Below are 17,314 nucleotides of genomic sequence, written 5' to 3'. Positions count from 1 at the left end.
AAGCCAATCAATGATCAGAAGAATCCAATGTTACATTGATAGTCATGGCTATCATTTCGAACATCTTTAAATTTACATAATTAAATAAATGTTATTAATTAAAAGAATGTTTGTTTTTATTGAAGCACGATGTATTCGTTTTATTTGACGTAAAAAGTTATGTCAGAATAAGGTGTAAAATATCTCGTAAACTATTGATTTTTCGGTACCATGATTTTAATACATTTTATGCAGAATAATTAGAGGAATCATATTGTATAACAAAATTCATATAATTCCATTTAAAAAAACGAAGTTGACCTTGAAATCTCCGAAGCGCCTCCACCTGGACAAAAATTATTATTACTATATGATAGTCCCCTTTACATCGTGTCATTTTGGCTATATAAATTTTTCTCTTCTCCTTATAGATTAGAAGATATTTCAGGTGGTAATAGTTATTGGAACACCCTGTATATAAATTTTTTTTGTAATAAAAGGCGATCTTATATGAAGAAATATTAATACATTTTTCTAGTTATCCATATCGGAATATCGCAAACGGAAACAACAGTCATCCGGAGGAACCGGAACTGAGCCGGAATCGTCAAATGACGCTTCTAATACGGACAAAAGTGGAGCACGAGGTAGATCGGATAGCGCCAGCAGCGGCACTTCTTCGCTCAGTTCCGATGAAGAAGGTTCAAAAACATCGCTTTCTCTCGAGTTGACAGGAATGAACTCGTTGACACTATTCCCTAACGCGGCTAATGACAACGATGAAAAAAAAGGTAGCAATCACTCTCCAAGTATTTGTATTTGATATAATTTTGCTAATAAATACATCGTAATTTTTTTAAGCACTTAAAGTTATTAGTTTTATGCAATGTGATAATTAATGATTTAATATTTAAATCAGGAGAAGAGGGTACAATTGGTTGGTCTGCAGCACCAACTTTGGTAGAACGTCAACGAGAAAATCTTACTGAACGATTGAAACGCGAATTTGGATTGTTCCTCAGCGATGACGAGGAGGAGAGAGCTCGCAAGCATGGTATATATATTTTAAATAAATATATATGTATGTGGAAAAAAGAGAATATAGCAGTTTTAGAGAAGATGAAATCAATTATGGTTTTAGAAAAATGAAGAATTCAAAAAGTTTACTAGATTTGAAGAATAATGATCATGCTACTATAAGTAGATACTGCTTATACGTCATCCTTATTCTTCTGCTTACAGGTTTGACGACGGAGGCAATACTGAAGGCGCATAAATCTCCGCCTCAAAACTTAGTAATCAGCACCCCGCCGGCATACTCAGGACTGCCTCCGCAGTTACCCCCGCAGCCATATATACCGCCACCCGGCTCGGCGTCCATTCACTATCCCCAGTTCCAGAACAAACCTGGCACGGTGCAATATCCGAACTTTGCGATACCACCGCCGACCACGTCCCAGCAACCGATGTACAGCACCGCCGCGTCGTCGCAGGCGACTGCGGTCAATAAGCAAACGCAGCCAACGCCGTTCTTGGTACCTCAAGCATCCCAAGCGCCACCGGGTTCCAACCCGTATCCGCCACAATTCGTTCCGCCACCGCCGCTGCCGCCGCCAACCGCGGGAACGACGGTGCCGATCACCAAGTTCCCAGCGGCGACGCCGCCACCGCCACCGCCTCCGGGCACCCAGGTGTCGTATCCTCCGGCGTCGTCGGGGCAACCTCAGAAGCCGTTTTTTAACCATCCAGCGCCGAGGTCGTAACCGGCAGAAAAGGGTAGGATTGTTAAAAGTTCTTAAGTTTTAAACCGATATCGTTTTACATTCTCTACAACGAGTGACATCTCGATTGAACCGCCTCGATTATCTTGCCCATTCTTCTGTTGACGAGACGAAGTTTTAGACTCGGTTCTTTGGAAAAAAAGCAAAGAACGAATTCAAACTGAGTTCTTGACGGAAGCATTCTTACACTCTTTTGTAGGATACTAAAATATTATTTTATACGGAAGCTTGCGTGAGATACAAATGGCAAGAAATCGCAATTTCAGAATTCCAATAATTTTCTAGATAATTAGAAAGAGAAATGTAATTTTTAGTTCGCGCTGTCAATCGCTTCTAGGATTTTCACATAAATTTTTGAAATCTATCGTGCATATGTTCGATGATTTTTCTCTCAAAGTATTTCGACGGAATTCGTGTGGCCTAAGGTGATAGCTGAATATTTTGAGGATATAGCAATGCGCATTTTTAGGTAGCATATATCGAGAGAGTTGTATCGGTACCTTTTTCACGAGCAACGGCCAAAAGTGTATTTCAAATGGCGTACACTTTTTATACCGGTGAAATGGTGCCCTAAAATGTTTATATATAGCATTAGTCCAATTTTTTAATAAGGTGTTAATAAAGTTGGAAGCGCGCTCTCACTCAGCTGATGGAATCAGCTGATATCCCCTTTAAAAACAGTTATCATTATATATACAATATGCACTCTGCATAATACAACTTATCTGTACATATTATTTGCATATACGCATAATGTTAACAATATAGCTATATTTAATAATGATATATATTTAGATTAGTTCGTAGATGGTAACCGTAACAAAACCTATGACACACGTAGATACGTAAACGAGTACTGTTGTGTTGTTTTTCTGACATATAAAAAGGCAGAAAGAGGCGCGGAATTCTCTATATTCTATATTTCATTGTAAAAGGGCATATTATTTATAATAAAGGGTAAATGTTGAAATTTGAAGACTTGAGTTTTATTTTGGGGATTCGTGAAAGTATATTACTACTCGATTTTTCTTATACGGCGACGCATTCGATATATGCGACAAATGTTTTAACGCCGATTTTATTTAAAAACACTTATTTATGAACAAATTTATTTATGAATTTGTACAAGAATCGAGATACTCTAAGAAGGCAGGACAGACCAGTTACAATAAAAAGGGTACAATGTGACCGCACGTTTTATTTTCTTTGATGCTTTAAGCAGTAATGCAATACATTTTTAGTTATACGGAAAAGCGCGAGAGATCACGGTGTGTGACAATACGTTTTAATTACGGATTTATCCTTTTTAGGTTGAGATCTCCAAAAATTTCATTCGCTCAGAACATTCATTCAAGTACAAAACCTACTATATTATAAAAAGTAATTAAAACGCGTAGAAGTAAATTATGGTAAATTAATACAGCGAAAGAATCGTAGTCTATTTTGTAACTGAGAGCTGCTTCACAGTATCTTATCGTTTAGTACGCGAAAAACACGATTGTTCTATCGTTTCACAAAGGATATGCGTTTCTTTTTCTCTACTCCGAGCGATAGATTTACGTTACAAATTATGAGCTGTGCGTTAGCGACATCCTTCGCATAGATATTAGTAATTCGGTGTATTAATCTCGCGATTAAAAATAATCATAACGATTACGTTATGTTGTGTATAATTTAAAAGTCGTCTAGTTCCAGCATCAATAGGTATATGTGCGCGCATGTAATTAAAATTATGTACATTGTATTTTATATGTAATTGAAATTTTATATATATATATATATATGTGTGTGTGTGTATATATATAAATTTTCAGATTTCAATGGTGCGATTATTAGGTGTACATAAGTATGTTACTTGTTATGAGAAGCCAAGTTCGAATTTCTTTGTAAGTTAATTACCTTTTGTTTGTAATATAACATATATTGTTTATCTATTTTCGGTCGTAGACTTTCCAAATCGCGAGGAGCGAATGATGAATACTAAGAAGAACAACGAAGTTACTTCGTTAATGCTGTTTATTTAAGACAGCACATAAGAATCATAATTATTCACTTGCCGCGGTATGATAGAGTCCGACCGTGTCGCTCGAATTAATTATAGTACAATTAGATGATAACGTTCATTAGAAATTTGTAGCGTTTATAACTGCGTTACATGTTGAAGTGATGTTGCAAGTGACAATTAAAATCATTTTCGAAGGGTAAGAATGTATTATAAACTTATTTAAATGAAGCCGTGACTAAGGATTGAGATTGAATTGAAATTTAACCAATCAAAGCAAAGTTCACTAAACTTGAGATAGGTTTCCTTTCTTCTGATTTATTAAATTCTAATCCAATCCCAATCTCAATCTCTAGTTTGACCATGCATGGCTTTATTTTAAGTTTCATTGGCGAAAAAGCAAATATATATCTTAATTTATTATACAAAACGCGAAAAGTGTTATTTTCATAATGGATTAAGATTCTTTTAGCTTGGACTTGTATAGTTTCCTGATTACAAATTATGTAATTGGATGCGGTCCACCATAAGTAGGTACTCCGTTTATAACTCTATTGAACGTTTATAACGTCAATAATATTAAGCAGTATAATAGCCGGATAAGCTATTCTATTTTATCTTGCGACATTATTAATGTGTCATTAATTAATGTGGCATTAACGCGCTACAGATTTTCGCTCTGTGAAAATTGAATTTAGAAAGTAAAAAACCACTTAGAAGAATTTTGATTATAAATTTTACAAAAATATTATCGGCTGCTTTGTGAAAATCTTTTTTCGTGAAAATCGAAAGAAAAGGACAAAAAAGTTGAACGATACCGTATCATCCTCGGCGGAATTAAAATCTATAGATAAAGAACAGGGCGAAAACATCTGGAGCACTGGGAGTACGAAGTGTACCGCATCCGTTGTGTAATCTGATAATATAATAGGATTCTACCTGAATGAAGATGCAAAATATACAGTGTGGGGTTCTTAACGTGCGCATAGAGTGAAGAAAGGCGAGCAATTTTAACAGTATACTGTCGGTTTTTAAGCAAATATCAAAGTTTAGAAATCTGTGATTAGGAAACCTGGTAAAAAAAAACAAACTGAATTATAAAATTTATGCACTCTCTACGGAAGCGGGGAAAGGGGTGTCCTAACAAAATTCCTGGGTACATATATATGTACGGATCTCCTATAAACAAAAGGGAAACCTTCTTTTTTTATATTGCGTTCAGCTGCGATTTCAAAGTATAAACAGACGTATTTTTGGCATTTGATATTTACTTTGTATTTTAGCTGATATTTTGTAATAAGAGAAGAGAGACATATGTGTACACAACATTAATGTAAGTTTACAAATTGTCGCGGGTGGCGTAACATCAGAGAGATAAAAAAGTGTACAGCTTGTGTTCGCCACCTGCATACACACAATGAGAACATGTAAATATTTTTGTAAGATAAATTTAAGTATATATATATATACATATATATACATTAATCTCTCTCTATCCTTCGAATTTTCATGAAATTCTATTGGAAATCCGAAGATCAAGCTACGATTGCTTTGCAGCTAAATCCATATGTTTATTGTCCGTTGTACAATTCTCCGCTCTAGTTGGTATTATATACATTTATATATACATATATATATATATCTGTATAATGACATTCTGACATAAAGAAGCAGGAGCAGCACGCGATCTTGTTATTAAAGCATCTGATAGTATAAAATAACTCGTTAGGATAATCGTTTCAATGTTGTAAATAAAAGCAGAGCGCATAGCGGTTATTATATTATATTATATTATATTATATTAATATTATATTATATTCGCATATATATATTCAATCTTTATATAATAGGCTGAGAATACACGATAATTTTTTTATTTGCAATTCACTGTTACATGTATGTGCCTAGTTATAGCCATGTTACAATTATTACCTATTACATTGTATGATAATTTAATCCATATTACCGATTATAATAAATGTAACAAGTTCTTCGATATCAAACTCTACACACGATATATTATTATGGCGTAACGTGTAAAGAGCTCATATTTAGGCATACGTGAAAAAAATTTAATAAATCGGAATACATTTTACTAGTCGAGTTGACTGATGGCCCTTATCGCCTTATCTTTATTGTGCGGTAAAACTCATGGTTTTTTTACACAATCAAGGCGACTATCGCTCCCACCCTAATACGCCTGAACAAATGAAATCGTGTTTATTATTGATTAAAAGTGAAAATTAGCATAGTAACCGACACGGTGATATTGATATCACTTGTTTACTGTCGCAGATAAAAGCTTATCTGTTTATTTTATTTTGATTCTTCACAATAAACAAACATTTACGTTATATATTACGATCTGCTATCTCCGAGAATGATTGCTGCAATTTCCAGCACTGTCTCTTGTTGAAAATTACATGCTTCTTTTACGTTATCGAAATTCGCTAATTGCGATATTGTGTAAATATCACATTTTTCTTGCATTTCAAAGAATTTTTACAGAGTGTTTAACAATTAATGGTTTCGAAACTATTATTTATTTATTCTCTTCGATAAAGCATCTCTTTCGATAGGCATGTAGAATTAATAGAGAATATAATTTGTAATACTATCTCTTGCTCAAAATTATGGGCTGTATAAAGCGTTTTGATGTTTATTATTATAATTTAGTAATTTACAATTTGCAACAAAATATACGAATATTGTGAATTTTCTTTTAAAGGACTCTTTGGGAGTATTCAACAATCATTTCAATCAACGCTAACTAAAAGTAACGTAATATCTATGTTATAATTTCGCATCAATATAACTGATGTTATGTAACACCATGCGTTATATTATATTTATATTGTAGATTTGATGCTACTTTTAGAGTTGGTCGACTAAAATGATTTTAAAAACTGGTCAAAGTTTATTCTCGCTAAAGCTCATTTCTACCAATGTAGATGAATTTTAATCTCGGATTAATTTATCTTTTTCCAACTCGTACCCGTTTCCACAAATGTAGATTAAATTTAATCTCGATTTAACTTACTCTTCATTTTTTTTAATTCTTAGAACTAGAAAAAGATAAAAAATTATAATGAATTCGGATAATCGCATTACACTAGATAAAAGCACATTAAAGGCTTCTTTATAGTATCTAAATATAATGACATAATTAACTTTGATAATAAAATAATATGTATATATTCTGCTAAATAATATGACAATCATTCTTAGGTATTTATTCATTTAAAATATATTCGTATGCTTTTACATTTAATATTGCTAATGTCATGTACAGCAATTTTTAGTGTGCACTAATATAATGCAAGTGACCAAAGTCGTTAACAGTTAAGACTGAATAGTCACCACAGCCATATTGAATCGTGACATCAGAAGCAAGAAATACGTTAATTTTTATTACATGCCATTTAAGTAATGCCAGCAAATGGTAAAAAGTGATAAGAGACATGTGTAAAATAAACTACGCATGCGCATTGAATAAAAGCACTTAATGTGCACTTTTTACGATTATTTATGAACTGACAGGGAAGGGGGATAAGCATAGTTTTCGTCCATTTTTACAAATGTTTTCAAGCAATCTCATTATTTTGTTTGATCTAAATTATCTTTATTTATAAATGGCACGTAATAAAAATTAACGTGTCATTTCTCGCTTCTGACTTCATGATTCAATATGGTTGCGATGACTACTACAGGAGCCTTAAACCAAGAATGAACTATCATTAGTAGAAACAGGCATTGGAATTAGAAGAAGATAAAAAGTAAATTATCGTTAAATTCTTTGAAGTGGAATTTCGCTTTAAAAAACGAAAATTAAGCTAGTCTTGAAAAAGAGTGGCTCAATTTTCAGTCTTTAAGAGTGAGATTTCACTCTTTAGAGTGAGAGTCTCTCTTAAAAATATTAGAAAGGAGATTAAAGTTATTTACATTGCTAAAAATAGATATATCGGAATGTTTTTGACATTATAGATACAAGAGGGACCAGTAGCAATATTCTCTAACGTCTTATCGAGGATTATCAGTATCGTTAACTAGCGATAACCAATAAGAGCTGCACTCCAGAATTATCCTTACCATTGCTTAACATTAGTTAACGATAGCGAGAATCGTCAATAAGATAGAAATTAGAGAATTCCGCTAACAGTCATTTCTAGTAAAAAAACAAACCGGAAATATTGTGTTAGATATTGTTGCAATTTTTTCGTAAATGCGTTCTTGTTCGCATGTTTTTGATGTTTAAAATTTTTCAGAAATTTGCATTTGAAATGGGGAAGAGAGAAAATTCGCAAAATTCGTTTTGCGTTTCTCGCTACTTCGACGATGATAGTGAGAAGCAGAAAGGATATCTTTAATCTTTATTGCAATGCACAACATGATAAAGTTACAAAATTAAGTGATACGAAGAGAAGATACCAGTACGTACAAGTGATGATATCAACGAAACTGCTGCTACAAAGCCTACCAGTAGATCAAGCGGAGAAAAATGGTTGAGTAATTTTTACAAGATTAATAAAAATATTCTGGCTATTTTTGCCGAAGTTATGACAAACTTTACTTGCCTGAAAGTATATTATAATTGCAGTAAATCTATTCAAGTGATTATTATTTTACAGTAAAATAAACCTATTCTCAAGACTATGTAAGCACAAGCAGCTCTCAAAACTTTATACATCCTTTATTAAAATAAAGTAAATTTTGTCAATGATAAGATAAAAAATACTCGTCGATGAAGTAAATTCTATTGAGATGCTTTTTAATTGAAATTTTAAAATTAAAGTAAATTCTATATAAATATAGGCACCTGTCTCTATTCTCTAAATTCTTTGGAATAGAATTTCACTCTGAAAAGTTAAAATTGAGTCAGTCTTGAAAAATAGTTCAATTTTCAATCTTTAAAGATAAAGATTACACTCTTCAGAATGAGATTCATTTTCTGAGGCTGTGATCGAAAACATTACTCGAGTACTTTTGAGTATTCTTGTTGTTCATTGAATGTTAAACAAGGATAAAATGGTAGTGTTCCCTAGGGTAGTGTTCCCCTGAACGTAGTCTAACAATTTTAGAGAATATAATGACCTGTCAATTTCATGAAATTTACACTCTACATTTTTGGTAGTAAAATTCACTCCAAGAAAAATGATAGTTGCGTCAGTCCGGCAACGAGTGAACTTTACTCCTTCAGGAGAGAATTTCTTAACTTTTTTTTTTTTTTTAATCGACTTTAACCCCTTGAGTGTCAGTGACGCACATATGCGCAGAAAAAAGTCGTGCCATTTTCGTCTCATGACGCATATGTGCGCATTTGAAAAAAAACATGTTTATACTTCATCGATTCGACTGTAATTTGTTAAATCATGGTTTTTGAGGTCGCTGAATCCAAATTTGAAATCGGATTTTCAAAATTCAAAATGGCGGATCCAATATGGCGGACGCAAGTTCGAAAAATGGTTTGGTTTCTACAAAAATTTGTATCTCTAGATGTTCGTGATCGCGAATTTAGAATTTGAGTCTTGACTCTAAGTATCTGAAACTCGGATACATTATGACGAATAAAAATTCAGCAAACCATTCATGACAAATTATCCATCGTAAAAAATGTAAAAGAATTTTTTTTTGTTTTTATATCCCCCTCTCTGCCGAACCCAGAGTCACGAATCGAGGACGTGGCGGTTGTTGACTGCGTTTTTTTTACTTTTTATATTTTTTTGGTGCTTTTGGTGTTTTTAAATTTTTTATTATTTTATTGTTGACTCCGTTTTTTTTACTTTTTGTATTTTTTTTATTTTTTTGGTGCTTTTGGCGTTTTTATTTTTTTTATTATTTTTATTTCCATAATGATTTTATTCTTTTTTTGTTTTTTGTTTTTTGAAAATCCGATTTCAGATTCGGATTCAGCGACCTCCAAAACCATAACACTAAAATTATAGGATAAATCAATGAAAATTTTTTTCCAAGATAAAAATGGCACGAAAAGCTGATTTTCGCCTGACAGCTAAGGGGTTAATGATTATAATATCTCGCTTCGCAAGACAGAGCGGCGCTTTTTTCTGCCATAATATCGTTCGTTTTGTGCAAAAACACGTCGAATGAGTCTAATAATTTTTAGATTAGATATAGGGAGGCTAAACTTAACATTTATCAAAGTGAAATTTCAGTCTCTCTCTTCGGAGAGTGAAATTATTCACATAGATTAAAAATTGACTCCCATTTGGAGTGATCTTCATTCTCTATAAGAGTGAAAATTTCACTCCAGTCGGACTAGAGTTCTAGATTTACAAATAGAGCTCTAGATTTGTAAAGCTCTATGTCGGACTGATGCAACTATCACTCTTTGGGGGTGAAATTTCCCAAAAATTTAGAATATACTGAAATTCTAGTGCGTACTTAACATTTTTCTCCAGAATCGGATGAAAGGGAAGGTGGTAGAAGAAGCGAGCGGAGCAAGAGCGATATCACCTCGCCGCGTCGCGTCGCGTGGTGTCGCGTCACCACGCGTCGTGATTTCAAACGGCGGACCGGCGCGCGGCGCGGCGCGGCGCTTCTCCGACATGCAGTCCGACGTGGCGGACGCGGCGTCGTGCCGCGCGCATGGGAGCCTGTTACTAACCGCGCTATTCGATTCGAGCGCGTCGCTGTGACGTCAACGCCGGTAACCGGCGGCAATTGGGCGAGCCGTGGCCGCGGTGTGGTCGCGCGCGGCGGCGGCATTCAGCGGCATTCCGGCCGCGACGGTACGCCGGAGACTTTGCTTGGAGCTGTTTCGACGCCGCTCACCGCTGTCTGCTTGTGACAGTCGATCGCTGACGGTAGGTGTCTGGACGCTAGGCGCGCACCTTATCGGCGTACGGACGGACGATCAGGCGTTAGGAAGCGTACCACTGATTACAAGGGTAAGAACAAGAAGCACAAGCGGTGATAAGGCAACAAGCGAACGGACTACCTCGAAACGATGTCGCAGACCGAATTGGACGAAACAGCTGTGGAGAATTTCCGCGAGTACCTGCGGATACCGTCGGTGCAGCCGGACGTCAACTACGGTGAGCGATCACGGGGAGGGCCATGTGTAATTTGGGATTCCATAAGATTTTCGAAAAATTGGTGAAACGCGGCGAACGAGAGCGTGGGGGAGGAGAGAGATCTGCGACGCGCGCGTCTAAAAGCGTCCAGCGGCGAAAGCGGATTAGTTCGCGTCGCGTCCAGCGTCTAAGTTGGTCTAAGTCGAGATTGTAAATTCAGAAGAAAACGTGTAGATGGGAGAAAGCGCGAGACTTGTGCGTGTCCTGTGTAAAAAAAAAAAAAAGTAGGAAAAAGCGGGACCCACGCCGACCGGCCACGTTCGCGAACGGGGTCGCGAAGCACGCCGCTCAACGACGCGTTTCCTCGTTAGGTAAATTGCGCGATTCACCGACGACGAGGGGGAGTTCCTCGTGATCGGCGTCGCTTGTCCGCCCGTGGGAATCGGCCGACGCGCTCCCGTGACGCCGGCGACAGGCGAGGACGTTCGCGAGGTGACGAATTGGGGGGATAGCGTCGGTGACGCTATCCAGCCATTGCGTTGCCCCACCCTACGCGTGCGATGTTATTTCTATTTTTATTCCCCTACGTCCGGTCGCGGCGTCTCGCCGATCTCGCCGAGCTGTCCCGCGATGTCCCCGGAACCGGTCCCGGGCGTCCTCCCGCTGATCGGAGCGCGACGACCACGGCGACGTCGTGGCGACTCAATGGGCGCCGCGGCGTGACCCAGATTGGGCACACGGCCCGGCACTTTGCGTTCCCGTCGTCATTCCCGAAACGATCCTGCCGGTTCGACGAGCAGAGGCTGTCCCGAATCGCGAATCGACGACCGGTGAAAATGTGGAAGCTAGTTATGTAACTCGGTCGACGGGATTTCGCGTTCCTTGAATCTATACGGTATAGCGGCCTGGCTTGTGGAGGTGTCGCGACGCATTTACGGCTCGTTATATTTCTTGATAACGCACATGGTTGAGAAATAACAGATCATCTGACCTCGTGATGGAATAGATAAGAGACTGCAATTGATAATAGAGCCAATTACCATCCCTCAGCAAGTGCCTCGTCTCTTATCGCGATTATCACACGATTGCCTGGTACCTCCAAAGGAATTAATTTCCGCGATACGAGTTATTATTATTGTTATGTGACACTGTCGTGTCGTTTTACTTTATTATTTAATAACAGGGAAAATTACTTTAGAAAATATTGAACTTGAATAACAACATTTAAGTTTTGTTATGTTAGCTCAATGTTTTAGATATGTTCTCTTATTTATAAACAGACTGATTAGAACCTAAATTAAGTAAAATTGATACACCGATTAGCTTACAAATTTTAGACATAGTAAGATATTATTTTATTTTATTTACAGTTAAAATTTAAGTCCTGTTCTCTCAATAACGTTTTAGATTTCTTATTTATAAATAAACTGAATTCGAGCCTAAATTATATGGAATTGCTACACCGATTACTGCCGAAATTAACTTGCAAATTTTAAACATAGTAAGAAATTATTTAGTTTAACTTACAATTAATTTTACAAAAGCTCTTTAAATTCTGATAACTGAATTAGAATTAGATAAAAGTATAGAATAAAATTTTATTACACTTCAGTATACACAGTGAAGAAGGGGTTTACATATAGAACTTTAATCTATTCACTTATCCATATCTCATGCTGTGTGTGTGCTACATACCCCCTTTTCTTGCTACTTCTTGCTACCTAAAGCATTTATTATAGTTTTACTCTATATATCCTTTACATTCTTTCCTTCATAACTTTTTAGCTTCTTGTTCTATATCTAATTCTAATACTATAAACTAAATTTAATATCTAGACCACAGCCCTAACCACAACCTATAATCATCACCTGCTTATTATACTCGCACACTTTTATTTCCTTTGAACCCTACTCTACCCACTATTATTACCTCTTTCCGCTGATCGCACCTCTCTTTTGATTCATCTTTTCATTATATTTACCTTTCCTTTCCAGATATTATATCCCTTCTCTTTTCTTTTCATGAATTAGATAAAAATTTCCATATAAAATCTCATACCTAATATAATCTAATTTATTGTGTTTTTCATTTCAGATGAATGCGTGGAATTCATAACTAGACAAGCACAGTCTCTCGACTTACCAGTTAAAATTTATCACGTACATCCTAAAAAACCGATTGTGGTTTTAACATGGGTGGGAACAGATCCTACGAAGCAGTCAATTCTCTTGAACAGTCATATGGACGTTGTACCTGTTTTCGAAGTAAGTATTTTGGTTTACAGTAAAGATACTGTGAATGTATATTATTGCATTAAGAAAAATATCTGCTTGAAAATGGATGAATTGGATAGAAGATTCTGAATTTGATAAAAGATTCTGGTTATATCAATCAGAGTTCCAGTTATTTCAACTAGACTTCTAGTAGATTTAGACTTTAGACGAACTAGAAAGTTCTGATTCGTCTATTCTCAATCAGAATTTCAGTTAATCCAATCAGACATTTTTCTCAGGGCTGTGTTCAGATTCTCACCCGAGTGTCAAGTATTACTCCACCTTGTTGTTTACCGAAAGTTTGTTTTTTATTGCTGCACTCTGAATCGATGTAATAAGTTGAAGTGAAACAAACGTATAATTGTTTCATTTCAACTTATTGTACTGTGTATACCAGTTCAGAAAGTACAGCAATAAAAAACAGACATCATATGTTAAACAAGGATGACATAACATCCGGCCCACACAGCACACTTTATTCGAGGGACGTTCTGACATCCCAAAGAACATCCTTAGGATATAAAGATATCCTTTGAATGTTTTTTGGGACGCCTTTTTAGAAATCTGTGCTGTATGGGGGGAGCACCTGGGAATCCGAACACGCCCTAGTATGTATGTAATTATTGTTTCACACAATAATTACATTGATCAACTTGTTGATTCTCAATACTAATTATATAACTGATCTAGGACAAATGGACCTATCCGCCATTCAGCGCACACATGGACGAGCAAGGCGACATCTATGCTCGCGGCAGTCAAGACATGAAATGCGTGGCAATACAATATTTGGAGGCGATCCGTAGACTGAAACTGAACGGACAACGTTTCCAACGCACTATCCACATCTCTTTCGTCCCGGACGAGGAGATCGGCGGTGTTCTCGGAATGAAAGCCTTTGTGCACACTGCAGACTTCAAAGCTCTGAACGTCGGTTTTGCGCTGGATGAAGGTGTGGCTGGCATAAACGAGAGCTTTTACATGTTTTACGGAGAAAGATCGATTTGGCATGTCGAAATCAAGTGCGCGGGCAATCCCGGTCACGGATCCATCATGTTAGACAATACGGCTGGGGAAAAATTAAGAGTTATAATCGATCGTTTCACAGACTTCAGAGCCTCCGAAAAAGCAAAATTAAGTACAGATCTTTCACAATTAGGAGTTACTCTTGGCGGAGTGACATCTGTAAATCTTACGAAAATTTGGGTAGGTATCATGCAAATATACCATTTTCGTTAAAAAACCATCTAAAAGATATAATTTATAAGAGCATTTATATTTAAAAATCATTGAGTTATTGTCATTTTTTTCATTTAGATGAATTCATGAATAAGAATATAAAATATTAAATAAGATTCTATGCTGAAAATTAAACAAAGTTTCCAAAAGCTCAATAAAATACAAATTTAAAAATAGAGTATCTATACAAAGGCAATTGAGCACTATGACAGTGCAACAAACTGTTTTTTAATTTACAATTTAAATTACATTTATTCCAAATGTTTTGATTCTCACAAAACTATTCTCAGTGGACATAATTTACTAATACATATTAATAACCAGTCTTGTCTTCATTCAGCAGTTGAAATGCTACTTAATTATTGTGATTATTGCTTAATTATTGTGACTGTTGATCATATAATTCAAAGTGGTAATCCATGGACATGGTAATACTGAGGGCCAACAAATTTCTTTATGTTATAGAAACAGGAACTTGAAATTGTGTGTGACATTCTATTTAGAAATTGACAGATCGACAGAAACATTGAGACATTTCCAAATAGAATGTCACACAATTTCAAATTTATGTTTCTCTAATATAAAAAAACTTGTTGACACTTACGATTAGTACTACAATGTCCATGGATTACCATTCCGAGTTACATAATCAGAATAGAAATCGTAATAATTAAGCAGCGTTTTAATTGACGAATGAAGATAAGACCGGTTATTAATATGTATTAGTAAAGTAAGTTATATGTCCATTGAATATGGTTTTGTGAGAACCGAAATGATAGATGTAATTTAAATTATAAATTAAAAAACATTTTGTTGCACTGTCATAGTGCTCATTGCCTTTATAGATACTCTATTTTTAGTATGCTCATTGTATAAACACTATTCTATACTGAATTCAATGAATGCTAATAAATATTTAAAAGAGGAAATCTTAAAGAAAGTAAATAAATTAATTGGTTTTAATTTTTAAGTCATTACATGATACTTGTTTATTTTATATGTCTGTTCATTGGGATTTTTATATTCCACAGTAAGTATTCTAATGTTCTAATAAGTCTTGCAATTAACATTGATCATAATATACAACTTTTTACTTCATTAATTCTTGCCTTAATTGCGTTAAGATTTTATTTTACTATTCTTGGTTTTCATCAAACTCCTTATCCATTTATTTGAAATTTTACGATTTTAGCCTATTAAATGTTTTTATTTATAGGGTGGCGTACAAACTAACGTTATACCTACCGAACTCAGCGCTATGTTCGATATTCGTATAACGCCTTCTGTTGATCACGAGGAATTCGAAGCTACTATCAAACGCTGGTGCGAAGAAGCTGGTCCAGATGTAACTTATTCCTTCGAAGAGAAAAATCCCAAAGTTGAAAACACCAAACTAGATGAGTCTAATCCATACTGGATCGCTTTCAAAAATACCTGCGATGAAATTGGTATTAATGTGGAAACCGCTATCTTCCCGGGAGGTACAGACGGCCGTTTTGTGCGAGGGGTAAGCATCAGACTGGTCTTTGTACGAAAATTTAACATTTAAGTACACAGAAGAGGAGATATGTATTATTGTTATTTTATTATAATTATTACAAAGTATGCGAAATTTATTTGTAAAACATACAGCATCACGCTTTGTTTTATACATTTGTTCCAGAAACTTTAGTTCATTTAGACACACATTTACAAAATAAATTATATATATATATAAATTTTGGCTAAAAATAGCAATTTATTATCAATAGTTTCACATTAGAATATAAGAAATGTGATTTTCATTAAAACTAGAAACATTGTGCTATATAATAAGTTCAGTATCGCATTTAAATTATAATATTCATGTTAATTATAAAAAATATAGATTATTATACACGCGTTATAATTTTTAATATATTACATTATATATTATTATACATTTCATATATAAAATATAACTTTGGCTATATTTACTTTTCAGATGGGCATTCCTGTTTTTTGCTTCTCACCGATGAACAACACAAAGATACGTCTTCACGATCACGATGAATATCTAAACAAAGATATTTTCCTGAAGGGAATAGAGATATATGCTAAAATAATACCGTCTGTTGCAAATGTTTAAACGAATATGGCATACATTATGCATCAGATTTTAAAAGTGCCATAGTCGAATGTTTAGAGCTACTGATAGCTGAATTCGACCATCCTACCAATGATAAGTGTATTAATCAGAATCTCTTGAGTTTAAGAGATCGCAATTAATGTGCAATGAAATCCTAAGTCAATATATATTTCTATATTATATTTCTATATATTGTTATGCTATTTTAAATTTTTATTATTGTTGGGTAGAGTTGAAAAATATACACATTCAAATGAAAAATAATGTAATACGAGAAAAGCAGAACGAAGTGAATATCTTTGAAGAAAGGATGAGTGACAGCTCAATTTAAAAATGAGGTTTCAAGGAAATTTCAAATACAGAAGATTAATGGAATGTAACGTGAATCACAATGAACACATCAAGGAAACGATATAGAATTTAGTAAATTGTGAACACCAAGAAATCGAACATACAAGATTTTTATGTCTGAAGAATACAAGGAAACAATGGTGCTATAAATGGGGCCAAAAAACAGTGTGCTCAAATTAGAGAAACTTCTAAATATTATTTCCACTTGAAGTACTTGCAGAAAATATCCTACTCACATAAAGTATATATACAAATGTTTTATATCGAAGAAAAAATATTTTTGTAAGGCTGACAGCATCTAGAAGCGTGCATTTTGGTGATGGAGAGTCAAGATCGAGGCATCGAGGAAAACAAAGTAATCAAAATGTTTTGTAATACATATATTTTAAAGAAGTAAGTCAGAGCGATGTATTAACGTGATCAATGTTACGAATAAAGTAAAGGAGAGAAATGTATGTACAAAGAAATAATTCGCATAAGAGACCGTCTATTGATTTTGGAGGTAAAAGACCTAGGATGTTTTATCGAAGGAAATAGCGGCGAGAGAGAG

The 17,314-nt window shown here is 35.0% G+C and overlaps 3 protein-coding genes across 3 annotated transcripts in view; all 3 read left to right on the top strand.

The window, feature by feature from the left end:
* Positions 1-3,539, top strand: part of upSET (SET domain-containing protein upSET) — a 15,248-nt gene extending 11,709 nt beyond the window's left edge. The window contains exons 11-13 of the mRNA XM_018501883.1: positions 518-770; positions 899-1,033; positions 1,222-3,539. Coding sequence (XP_018357385.1) covers positions 518-770; positions 899-1,033; positions 1,222-1,742 — 909 coding nt within the window. The 3' untranslated portion in view covers positions 1,743-3,539. The remainder of the gene's footprint in view (positions 1-517; positions 771-898; positions 1,034-1,221) is intronic.
* A 4,570-nt stretch (positions 3,540-8,109) lies between these two features.
* On the top strand, positions 8,110-10,582 carry LOC108757467 (uncharacterized). Its single transcript, XM_018501887.1, has 2 exons — positions 8,110-8,263; positions 10,179-10,582. Exons 1-2 carry the CDS (start codon positions 8,206-8,208, stop codon positions 10,565-10,567), a joined length of 447 nt encoding a protein of 148 aa, XP_018357389.1. The 5' UTR covers positions 8,110-8,205; the 3' UTR covers positions 10,568-10,582.
* LOC108757466 (aminoacylase-1) lies at positions 10,507-17,289 on the top strand. The gene is made up of 5 exons (XM_018501885.1): positions 10,507-10,814; positions 12,889-13,058; positions 13,758-14,273; positions 15,523-15,813; positions 16,270-17,289. The coding sequence occupies exons 1-5, from the start codon at positions 10,727-10,729 to the stop codon at positions 16,411-16,413; spliced, it is 1,209 nt and encodes a 402-aa protein (XP_018357387.1). The 5' UTR covers positions 10,507-10,726; the 3' UTR covers positions 16,414-17,289.
* Positions 17,290-17,314: the final 25 nt, after the last annotated feature.

This window comes from Trachymyrmex cornetzi, unplaced genomic scaffold (genome assembly GCF_001594075.2).
Source record: "Trachymyrmex cornetzi isolate Tcor2-1 unplaced genomic scaffold, Tcor1.1 scaffold1435, whole genome shotgun sequence".
Lineage (NCBI taxonomy): Eukaryota > Metazoa > Arthropoda > Insecta > Hymenoptera > Formicidae > Trachymyrmex > Trachymyrmex cornetzi.
Note: the sequence above shows the minus strand (reverse complement) of the source record. Positions and strands in the feature narration are given on the sequence as shown.